Genomic DNA, 12,734 nt, shown 5'->3' on the forward strand with positions numbered 1-12,734 from the left:
ATGTGGAGACCGGTTCCTGCTCACTGGTTGAGCGCGGTGTGGGCGCAACACTGAGGGTTGCGATCCCGTTGCCGGTCCCTGGTGCGACCGGTTCCCGCTCACTGGTTGAGCGCGGTGTGGGCGCAACACTGAGGGTTGCGATCCCGTTGCCGGTCCCTGGTGCGGGAGTGACACCGAGGGTTGCGATCCAGTTACCGGTCAGTAAAAAAGACAAAAAGGAAAAAAAAAAAAAAGAATTACTCAAGGTACTTGTTAAAAATGCAGATTCCATTTCGTGGACCACGTTCCATGATATTTTATACAGTAGGCCTGGGGTGGGACTCAGGAAGTTGCAATTTCACAAGCCCCCAGGTGTTTCTTATGCACACTAACATGAACGCTCTTGACTCTTTAGTCTATGGCCGTTAGATTTCTATCAAGTTTTACATGGTAAATACAAGGGTACTTCAAAAAAATTGTGGAAAAATAGAATTAAAAGATTATGTGAATCTTTCCATGAACTTTTTGAAGACTCCTCATGTTTCCCTTATAAGTTAGATGGAACCAAATTAGTTTAAAACATTTTATCGAGATTTCCTGAGATCTTAGGATAATACCTGGGAGGAGACCAAGCTAGTGGTCAAGAACACAGGCTGTGGCCTCGAGCTGCCGAGGTGCAAATCCCGGCTCTGCTGCCTATTACACTATAATCTTGGGCATGTTACTTCATTTTTCTCTTCCTTAGTTTCTTCTCTGTCAAATGGGGTTAATAATAATACCTACCTCCTAGGGCTGTAGGAGGTTAGTTGAGATAATTTAGATAAAGCACTTAGGACACTGCCCAACATGTGGTGAGCACTCAAGAAATATGAGCTCTGGGCCTTTTGTTCAGGCTGTAGAGTGATGGGCTGAAGCTGCCCAGTGTCTCTGCAAGCTCGTTGATGGGGAAGACCACATACCTTTCTCCCATGTGTGCAAACCACAATGACGGGCTTCTCGAATGATTCCCTCACAGCACTTCTTATTTCTTGCCATTGCCCTGTTTCTAGTTTCAGACCACTGCTCCCACCATGCACCCACTCATGGAAAAGCTGGATGTTAGGACATTACACTGCAGCTGGATCTTTTTGATTTCCCTACAGAGCATATTATCTTCATCTGTCTCCATAGGAGAGAAAGGAATACCCATTAGAGGGTGGACAGTAGCACTCAGAAACATTTGCCCATTTAAATTTATGGAATCTGCACATTTCACAGAGCTCTGTTGAGCCTCCTGCTTATATGCCTTTAACCAGAGGGAATATGCTGCTTCTTGGGGCATTTATGGTCTGGATGGCTGTGCAGCTGAAATTGGAGTTCCTAATAATGACTGGATTTGATTCTACTTTAGGACTTCACAGAACAAGTCTAATCCTTTTTACACCCTGACAGCCTCTTACACCTTTGAAAGCAACTACTCATATTCTCCTTCTGGCCTCATGGCTTCAGGTTTTTTTCCACATAAAGTTGCTTTGAGACTTTCTGACAAACAGATCTGTTTTCTTGGCCTGTGCTCCATGCTCTTCTGAGTATCTCTTTTAAAGTGTCCACAACTGAGTTTAGGCCCCTAGTTTGAACTGTCCAGTCTAGAGGGACTAACACCCATTTTTATTCTTATTCTCTATTGATTCAGCTAATTTGCAGTAGTTTTTTTCTTTCTCTTTTTCTTTTTAGCCTTGTAGCCCTGTTGACTCATTTTGAGTACAACTAAAACCTGCTATTGTATTTTCACATGTGCTGTGACTAATCTCCTCTATTAGTGCAGTTGCATACTTTTTAGACATAATTGCAGGACTTCATATGTGTCACACTGCATTTTATCTTATTAAATTCAGCTTATTGTTCCAGCCTATTAAGATTTTTTTGATACCATCCACTGTTGTTGTTGTTTTTAATTATCCACCTCTCACTATTGAGCATGTTTTCTATATTTCATACAAGTCATTGATAAACATGTTGACTTATCACAGGATTGACAGAGTTCCCTCAGCATCTTCATTTGGGTTCCCATTGACCGATAATTACCTCTTTGAATATAATCATTAAACCAGTTTTTAATCCACCTACTTATATTAATCATCCATCTATATTCTTTTATTTTGTCCATAGAGACAGCATGAGAAATCTTATAGGAAGCCTTATGGGACGTAAGATAGTCTACGTCTCTAGAATTTCCCCTAATTGCAACTCTTGTAATCCTGAGAGGGGGAGGATTAAGATCAGTCAGACATGACCTGGTCTTAGTGAGTCCATGCTGGCTTCTAGTTGTCACTGGTTCCTATGCCAAGAGCCCACAATCTCTCCTTAATAACAGAATCAGGATCCATATTTATCTAGATCTGAGCATAATAAAAAATGAAAGTTTATACCGGTATTTTCCCCCAGTTATGTTGCATAACTGCTTAACTTCTCTTTCTTGTTCTTTTGTGTATTTCAAATAGGTACCGCCGTAGCTATGACTCGGATTTCACTGCTCCCTTGGTCTTCTATCACGTGTGGCCTGCTCTCATGGAGAATGACTGTGTCATTATGAAGGGAGAAGCTGTCACCAGGAGAGGGGCTTTTGTACGGTGGCCTTTCATAGTGACAATTCATCCCAAGTGTTTGATTCACAAGTTCAAGAACATTTATAAACCCAGAGATTCTATAAAAGAAGTTCATAAAGAGTTGTTTGATAAGATTTCATACAAAGGAGAGGAAGGATATGGTCTGGGAAAGAACAGATTATTTTCTTCAATTCTCCCTTGATCCTTCATAATTTCCTGGCAGTAATTTCTTTGTTTGTTGCTTTATTTATAAGATGGAACTAATCATATTTGCTTCCTCCATCTTAGAAACATTATGATATTTTAAGGGCAAATCCCTTTGAACTCATCTTGTTGGAAGCTTTCTATAGTTCTGAGCATTTAAAAGTGATTAATTGTCAGTCTCAGTTAAGAAACTTATCTGCAGTGCAGTTTGGAAGGGAGGGAGAGGAAATAGCCATTATTCTTATGTTTTACGTCAAATAGCAATTGCCTTTAAGCTTCCTTCTCTCTCATCAAGCATATTAACAACATTTGCCCAAGCTTAAGCCCTAAAACAAAATGATAATACATAAAAGGAAGAACTTGGAAAAGAGTTGATTGAACTTATGTTTTACGTCAAATAGCAATTGCCTTTAAGCTTCCTTCTCTCTCATCAAGCATATTAGCAACATTTGCCCAAGCTTAAGCCCTAAAACAAAATGATAATACATAAAAGGAAGAACTTGGAAAAGAGTTGATTGAAAGGAAATTTTTTTTTTCCTTGGAGCGCCACCGCGCTCCCAAGCGGCGCACTGTAGCAGTGCGCCACCGGGCCAGCCCCGAAGGGAAATTTTTAAGAAGAATTTTACTAGGAAAATCTTCTTTTAGTGTATATAAAATTTTCTTTTTATTTATTAATCGAGTTAGAGAGTAGATGGGCAGCAGTTCTGTTTCATTCATTCAATGATATTAATTTATTCAATAGTTATTTATGGCCCAAGCACTTTATTTAGCTGCTAGGGATTTAGCAATGAATAAAAGATACAAATCCCTGCTCACATGGAGGGATTACATTCTCCAACACTTGCGAATGCAAATGTAATTTCTAACAGCTTACTCATAAAAAAAAATTCTACCAGCACCAAGAATCTGAATTTCTCAAAGTTCATTGTCATGGGATTTTATTTAAGTACCTTAAAGTTATTGCCAAATATTGGGCAGCTATAGGAAATGAAAGGAGTGTAGTTCATGCTGATGATTAATAACCGAATCAGTAATCATCTCAGTAAAAACGCTCATTCTATGGTATTTGCATGTTATTTTAAGTCGTGTCAGCATTTACAAACTCTTGACTATTTCCCCCTCTCTCTTTTTTTTTTTAGTGGAATTCTGTGCGTTCTGTAAGTCGATGTCGAAGCAGGAGTTTAAGTCCCATTTGCCCCCGTAGCCATATTGGTTTAAGCATGGTACATATCTGTCTAATCATTTTTATACAAAAATCATATGGTCGACACTTTCTTTGCTTCAACAGTTGTCTATAAAAGAGGTGATTAAAAGTCTTCAGGTAGAAAGAGAACCAGTTACAATAACACTAGCCCCAAATTGATTTTTAAACTACTGTGGGCTAAAGAATTTATCATTTCTAGAAAGAAGGAAGTAGTTACAAAGGAAGTAATTAGTTTGAGGAATAATAGACTTTACTTATTTCATAGTTTTATTTTTATCTTTGAATGAAATGAGCTATTAGAGATCAGATAGTCTTCTGAACAAAGAATGGGATACCTTAGTCAACTGATCTGGGCACAGGTCTTTGGTTCCTCTAGAAATGACTTTATGGGTTTGGAGAAATTGTTCAAATGATCTGGATCTCAATACTTTATAAAGGGCATTGCAATTATTAATTTGTCCCTAACACCAAAGTAAGAAAAATAAAATTAGTTTCTTTGTGTATTAGTTCTTGGAAAGATTACTGATGCTTCCACTGAAGAAAAGAACAGCAAACACATCTCTGAAAATTATTATGACTCACAACTGTTAATTTATTCAACAAATAATATTTAGTCAATGCCTTTTGAATACAGGGCTAGACCAAGACATGTGAACACCAGATAGGCTAATAAGTTGCTGTTCCTTCAAATAAAAATTCTTTTAAAATTTATTCAACTTTGTTTTAGAAGAGACAGCGGTGGGGAAGGAGAACCACATCTGGCAATGCTCCACTTCTCCAAAACTGTCTCTAGCAATGCAGCTGTAACCCTCAACTTGTCAAACCTCTTCAGCAAAAACAAACAGAACCCCCTGCAGTTAATATGACCCATTTTTTCTTACTGAGTTTAGTGAGCAACTATTATTACCCCAGCATGCTTCTTATCAAACATTCCTTCTGTATCTGATGGATGCTAGATTTGGGAGGGACACAAAAATGACTAAAACATGGTCTCTTCCCCAAATGGGTCTCAACAGAGGAAGAGCAATATGATTTAAACAAATTAACTGGATGTGTTACAGTCTATAAATTGATTAGTCCATAATGTGGTATAATATGATTCAGTCCATAACAGAAGTACAAAGGGCTAGAGCCATCAGAGGAGTTAGAGATTCCTCTGCACTTGGTAGTGAGGAAGGGGTTCACATGGAAGTTGGTATTTAGTTTGGCCTTTTAGAATGGGCTGGGGCATTGGGGAGGAATATTCAGATGAAGAAAATGGCCTAAGAAATGTTGGGGAAGTGGAAAAAGCATGCACCTGATACAGTCCTTTTTCTCTTGAGGATTTTAATATAACTTAATTATCCTTATTCACGAATAAGTATTTACAGTAGGTAAAAGCAAAAGGTTAGTGCATTTAGTGAACTGATAAAAAAGAAATCTAGGTAGTATTATACTGGGAGAATCACAGTTCTCTCCATTCTAAGAGGAAATGGCATATCAGAAGAAAGTAACATCAAACACCTGTTGTGCTATGGCCATGGCAAATTTTAACTCTGGACTCTCATTGGGAGGCCTACCTGTGGTCAATGCCTTCTGTGACAAGCCCTTATATGTGTTTCAGTCACCTTCTCTCTCTCGCTCTCTCTCTCATTTTGTGCTCAGAAAGAACAGGCTAATTTAAACTTTAGATGAGAATAAAATATGTTCTCAAAGGTGCAACTGCTGCCAACTTTCTGCTTCTTTCCGTCATCCTCTCCCTACAATAAACTGGGTACACTCGTTTTGCAGATGACTTCATAATCATTAGCATCTATTTCTCTAGTTTGGTTAGAATGATGCTTGCAGCCAGATATTTCTGAGCTGTAACAGACTTTGGTTACAGTGTAGTGCCTTTTGCTTAGTGAAAGTAAAGGTGTGATTTGAAAAATGATTCTTTTCTGGCTGCCCGGTGACTTTCCTTACTAGGACAGTGTTTTGGACACATGGGACAATTTATATAAAGGATCTGCTAGAGATGATATCATCATTTTAGCTTTAATTAGTTAATTATAATAATAATAATTATTTTCTGTAAAGCATTGAATTTAATATGGCTGCTCTTAGGCCATGAAGCCCAGCTTTTAATTGATAATATAATTTGAACCAAATTGAGTGCCCATTAACTTCAGGAAGTATAAAAGGAATCATAACCTTAAGGGGAAAATAATCATAGTTCTAAAGTGCCTGAGAGCAACTATATACCTGGTTTTAGGAAAAAACATGTTAAAAGAGTCATCCTTTGAGCTGCGGCTACTGTGTCCTTCATGTTACATGTTTATATTTTCCAGATATCTCGAAGTCGGAGCCCTTCTCCAATAAGATGTGGATTGCCAAGTAAGTGGATAGTTAAGATGGATCCAGTTTTCTCCTCCTTAATACCCTTTCTAGTACTCAGCATTGTGCAGTAAAATGAATGTTTTACTTCCTAGGGAACATCTTTCCCCACACCTTTCATTTCTGGGCCCTCTCGCTAATGGCACCCAAGCAAGCAGGTCCCATGGGTTACATAGGAGGAGCCTCCAGTTGAGAGGTTTTATTGCTGTAAACCTAGATTAACTCCCCCTTTTTCATTTAGGAGCTTTGAAAAGAAAATCTAAAAAAGTGAGCATAAAAATGAACTGCTTTTTTTTCTCCCCAGGGTTTTAAAACCACCAGACGTGTTCCTTTGCCACAGTACATCATGACAGCCAGCTCCCCCAGTGTCTCCATCTGCCTGCTGTGTCTGCCTCAGACTTCACTTAAGATAATGTGAAAAGGCAATTCTGTGTATCACTCCACACAGAGAGTTAAATGTTTTGGCTTAGTGCATTTGTAACTTTACATATATCGCATTTTATTTTATTTTATAGATACAAATTCCATTAATTTCATAAAAACTATTGCATAGGCGTTTAGGATCATATTCATTTGAAGCAAAGTCCATGACAAAGGTCCAGGATTTCCATCCTGAAATACTAGGCTCTTTTATGGCAACCATATGAGCAAAAGTCTTTACTGTGCTGAGTCCAAAAGAAAAGATGAGTTATTTCAGTTACAGATTGATCATAAATATTACAATTGTTGGTATCAGCTTATCTTGAAACCAATATTGGCTGTTTCAATTTACTGTTAAGGTTTGAAAGACAGCCCTTATCTCAGGGTTGAGGAACTCCTCCTATGAGTAGCTGTGACTTAAGGCTAAATGGAGAAGATGATGATTAAGAGACTATAATTAGTTGGCTTGCTTCTGTGTTCTTAGTTTGAGAGTGCCTTGTTTGGTTTACCTGAGCATCAAATGTCAAAGCTACTTAGTTGAGAGAATTTTCCTGCTTCATAAACATGGAGCAGTGATTTGATTAGAATTAAATGTTAATTACCTTGTGTTTATCTCCTGGGGATGTTTCATACTATTTTAATGCACTTGTTAAATATAAAAGTTACGTGGGACATGCTTTTTACCTATTCTACCCACTTGTTTGCAAATTCAGACCTCCTATGAACTCCATCTGACTAAAAATACCTAAACTCAAGACCTAGAACTAGGGGCACCATTTCTTGATTTTTTTTTTTTTTCCTTTTTGTCTTTTTTCATGTCCGGCAACGGATTGCAACCCTCAGTGTTGCCCCCGTACCGGACCAGGACCGGCAACGGGATCGCAACCCTCGGTATTGCTCCCGCACCTCGCTCAGCCAGTGAGCGGGAACCGGTCTGTATGTGGGATCCGAACCCTCGGCGGGAGCACCACCACACTCCCAAATGGCGCACTGTAGCAGTGCGCCACCGGGCCGGCCTCTTGATTTTAAATTGAGCCTAAATCCCTTGACTTCTTCACCATGAAGTACATTTTTGAAAGTTCACGTGCAGGATAAGAATGGAATATCATTTTCTCGAGATGAGTAATGTTCTTCCTGCCTTTTTAGAAAAAAACTATTTTCAAGCTAGGCTTAAACACAATGCTCACAAATCTGCTTTCTCCATGTACCTTTTAGAGAGAAACTTTGAATTGGCCACAGCCTATTCTGCATGAGCTCAGTGCCCAAACCAGCACCTGATGTTTTTCAGGTAGAAAAGCCAAACCAAACCAAACCAAACCAAAACAACTTCTCTAAAGCATTTTGTCTCTGTGCTGGAAGATGGGAGGGGAGTCCTCCTCAGTCCCTGTCCTTTGAGTTTTATGGTCGCCACCTTGTTCCGAGGTGTGGGTTTACTTTTTCTCCCTCTGTGCATTTATGTAGTCATCACTTTGAGGCAATGCAGTGCTGGAGGGAGCAGTAGGGGCCTAGGTAGTGCCCAGCCCCAAGGTCGTTAGCTTGCTTTGTGGCCTTGAACAAGTTACTTCACCTCTCTGAGCCTCAGTTTCATTGTAGAGTGAAGAGGTTGATGAAATTAGTGGTTTCTTAACCCTACCAGATTCAATGCCCCATTTATAATAAATATTTTATTTTGGATATCCTGAAGTGAAAGTCAGAGTTAATATAATCTATATGCACATATAATTTTAAACAATGAATATAGTACCCTAACTGTAATATAAAGCAGAATAAAATGTTTTTCAATTAAAAAGCTTGGGAATAATCTCCCTAGAAGATAAAATTAAGTCATTAGATGCTTGAACCTGTATATAGAATCACCAACTAAAGATGCAGATCAATGTGTGCTGTATTGCAACAGAAAAACCACAGAATTGTCATTGGATATGACTTTCTCAAATGATGGACAACACTTGGTAATATTTTGAACAAAAATCCTTACAGTCTTGCCCTGATTTACACAACAATTGCATTCCTGAAATTCAGTGTATATTAAAACCATGCAACAGTTACTTTATATTATATGTTAAAAGGTCTTTTCTAAAATCTCACTAACCAATGAGAATTCCTACATATCAGAATGTTTCTTTAGGAACCAAATGCATACCCTAATTTGGAAAAAGGTCACATGTAGCTCAGTTTATTTGCTTTACAGCCTATCTGGCCACTTGCTGTTTCTCAAGTTTCTGATTTGAACTGTGACTATACAGGGAAAACTGGATAGTCTAGAATAATTTTTGGAAAGAATCCATAAAATCAAAAGAGGCTGACTTGTATTCATTTCATCTGGGTATGTACCTTAACCTTAGAGACTTTGAAAAATGAAAAGCTCTTACTTTGTAACCTTCATAAATGTTAGTTTCTCTATTACTGGTTTAATATCTAATAATAAAATCAAGAAAGATTCTGTAACTGTTAGTTCCTTGGAATGAAATACCTTCCTCCAAGATACCCAAGTTTAGTGCAAAACCAGGGTCACAAATTCACTCAGGAAATATGGACTACACCCTCCTCCGAGGTTGGCCCTGAGATTGCTGCAATTTCACACTGTAGCTTAATTGCTAGCTTTGTTTTATTTTATTCACAGGTCATTGTCATATTCAAGATTCTGTGAGTAATGCTTTACCATTTTCATGCAGCTTTCATTTACACTGTTTCAGTTACTCCCCACAGCAAGTCTAGGTGTGCCCTCAACTTTATGGGTAAAGAACCTGTTCATCCAGTATGCTATGCAGTCTTCTTCCAAGGCCTTTTATTTCAGAATGAGATTCTATCCTGTTTTCTTTTTTTCCTATGTGGCATATAGCATCAGTTCTTTTGTTTATTGGTTTTTCATTTATTCATTTATACATTCACTTACTACTCATTGGATACCTCCTGTGTGCTGGATGCAGTACATACTACTAGGATATCGTGGTGGACAAGGCTTTTAGGGAGTTCAATGTCATGTCCTTGGTGATTTTCCTGCCATAGGTACCAGATATGATGGAAGGAAGAGAAGAAACGAAGTCAAAGTACAACAAATTTAAAAGAGGAAATGTCAAATACCAATTGAAGAATTTAAAAATGTTAATTTATGGGACAAATATGTCTACATAAAAAAATCTATGAAAGGCGCAATAGTAGAAGAAGAGTGTAGTGAAATACACAAGGAAACATAACTCAGTTATGTCTTCCACAGGTTAATTCTCAGTCCTTTTAGAAAGCTCTGTTGAGCTTATACTCCTAGGATCACTAATAATAAAATAAGTGGGGAGGGGGAAGAGGAAGGGCTCGTAGAAGATCAATTCTTTTTTTTTTTTCCCTTTTTGTCTTTTTTCGTGACCGGCAACGGATCGCAACCCTCAGTGTTGCCCCCGTACCGGACCGGGGACCGGCTACGGGATCGCAACCCTCGGTGTTGCCCCCGCGCCTCGCTCAGCCAGTGAGCGGGAACCGGCCTGTATGTGGGATCCGAACCCTCGGTGGGAGTGCCACCGCGCTTCCCAAGCGGCGCACTATAGCAGTGCGCCACCAGGCCGGCCCGTAGAAGATCAATTCTAATACCTCCACCTCCCACAGCTGTGTGCTCCACCTGCTATATTCCTAAGTAACAAGGAAATTTGCAGACCATTCTGATTTGCTTTTAGGCACCCCACAAATCCTTCTTCATGAGACAGATCACTACCAATAGCATTTTATAAAGTTTGGGTTGAGTGGAAGATTTCCTAGTAGTATTGCTTTGAATGACTTCATACCTATAATTAAGGTTCACGTGTTACAGAGCTTTTAAGAAACTAGTATTACAAAATGCATTAGGTCATTGAAGTGTGAGCCCAGGAACCACATGGGTAAGTGACATTCATTATATGCCCTTTAAATACCAAAGCAGTGAAGTGTGTTGTCCTTAATAACAGTGAGTGAGCAGGGGCTTTGGAAATAAAGCAGGAACTAATTTTCTTATTTCAAAATGGTATGTGATGGGACAATTTCACATTTAAAACACTGTGTCAGCATAAACATCATACTTTCCGTAGTATCACTGACAATTGCCTCTCAAAATTGGGCAGCTATCTCTATTTTCTACTGGGCGAGCAACAAATGAAAATGATAAATGGGTTTGTTACAGGTTTATTTCAATATACTTTAAGCCATTATGTTAGTTATACGATTGAAATAATGTATTGAAATGTGTCAAATATATTTTAGGAAAGCTATTTAGTAATTGGACAATTATCAGAAGATCTCGAGTGTCATTTGGCGAATCAGACCTTTTGGCAATTCATTTCTGGTGTTGGAATGCTGGGGATGGGGCATTACATTCCCCTTCTACTTACTTCTATCCTAGATCAGGGAAAAAGTTTCAGAGCCATGTCTTTAGAATAGTAGACTTCAGGATTGGCCCAGCTTGGTGGGTCATGAGTTTGAAGTTACAATGGAAAAAAGTTATTTGTCCATTCATCATTCATTCACTTAAGAAGCATCTACTGATGTTTGTTAAGTGATGTTCTATGCACTGTTAGGCCTTGAGGATGCAATGCTGAGCAAGACTTTCAATAGAGGAGAGAATGTTCTCAGCACTCCTGGGCTGTGTGTATAGGATGGATGTGTGATCTCTCTGAAAGATGTGGCAGTGACTGTTAATGACCTCTTGTTTAGGAGATAATATTAAGTCCCTAATGTTGACAGCAGGTTGAATCAGTGTCTCTTGCCTTGCACTGTCACTGGGAAGCCCAAACTTGGCACCATGGAATAACTCAGGCCTTCATAAGGGAGGATTCTCAGCCCAATGTAACATGCAATGAGAATGGATCTTAGAAAACACAGGTGCCACTTAAGTAATGTGGTGAAAATGGCCAGCAAGGCCAAAGGACTTAGCACTCACCCTTAGAAAGAAGGCAATAATTAGAACCAGAGAAGACACACAGTCAACTTAGAGAATCTATTCTCCATGATAATAATTTTAGGAGCCCTTCCCAGCAAGGCCTTCCTACCTACCCACACTTTATTAGTAAATTCTTGAAATTTCACTTTCAAAGCTGGAAGACTTTGAGGGATGTTAGAATGCAAATGCAAATAACTGGGAGCAGTAACCCCATAGGGTAAATGAGGTTTTGGATTCTTCCTGAAAGTCATGGATAGAGGGAGCAATGGCAGACTCTGAGAGCCCTTAGTGCATGATTAGGGTTGGCAGGTTGTGTAATGGAAGCTTTTTTCTTTAAATGGGATGGTTAAGGGCATGAAAATTAGGTTACACCTATTCTGCTGTTGTGTTTGACACAAGCACAGTCTTACTGGCCAGTAAGAGGGTTCTGTTATTCTAAGGTAGCTTCACTTTAGATATGGTTACTATTGACTGAAGATCTATTTGTATCTATACTATATGCTGTTGCTTATAACATATCTTTGCTGCAGATCACAGGCTTTGATGTGATGTGACTAACTTCTTTTTTTTTTTTTATTTTTTTTTATTTTTAAAATTTTTATTTTGTCAATATACACTGTATATGATTATTATGGCCCATCACCGACACCTCCCTCCCTCCTCCCTCTCTCCCCTCCCCCCCAAGAATGTCTTTTCCGTTTGCTTGTTGTAGTAACTTCATGAAAGTATAGTTGTTATATCTTCTTCCCCGCCCCCCCCCCGGTTTTTGTGTGTGTGTGTGTGTGTGTGTGTGTGTATGTGAGTGAATTGATTTGTTTTTTGTTTTTTGTTTTTTTTAGCTCCCACCAATGAGTGAGAACATGTGGAATTTCTTTTTCTCTGCCTGACTCGTTTCACTCAGTATTATTCTTTCAAGGTCCATCCATGTTGTTGCAAATGGCAGTATTTCATTTGTTTTTATAGCTGAGTAGTATTCCATTGTGTAGATATACCACATTTTCTGTATCCACTCATCCGATGATGGACATTTGGGTTGATTCCAGCTCTTGGCTATTGTGAAGAGTGCTGCAATGAACATTGGGAAACA

At 38.8% G+C, this 12,734-nt stretch overlaps 1 protein-coding gene across 1 annotated transcript in view; it reads left to right on the forward strand.

Moving 5' to 3' along the window:
* The window catches only part of SPATA18 (spermatogenesis associated 18), a 38,796-nt gene extending 31,377 nt beyond the window's left edge, over positions 1–7,419 (forward strand). Inside the window, exons 10-13 of the mRNA XM_008587046.1 lie at positions 2,460–2,583; positions 3,908–3,991; positions 6,282–6,327; positions 6,632–7,419. Of these exons, the coding sequence (XP_008585268.1) occupies positions 2,460–2,583; positions 3,908–3,991; positions 6,282–6,327; positions 6,632–6,639 (262 nt within the window). The 3' untranslated portion in view covers positions 6,640–7,419. The remainder of the gene's footprint in view (positions 1–2,459; positions 2,584–3,907; positions 3,992–6,281; positions 6,328–6,631) is intronic.
* The last annotated feature ends 5,315 nt before the right edge of the window (positions 7,420–12,734 follow it).

Source organism: Galeopterus variegatus, unplaced genomic scaffold, assembly GCF_000696425.1.
Source record: "Galeopterus variegatus unplaced genomic scaffold, G_variegatus-3.0.2 Scaffold4231, whole genome shotgun sequence".
In the NCBI taxonomy this organism is placed as follows: domain Eukaryota; kingdom Metazoa; phylum Chordata; class Mammalia; order Dermoptera; family Cynocephalidae; genus Galeopterus; species Galeopterus variegatus.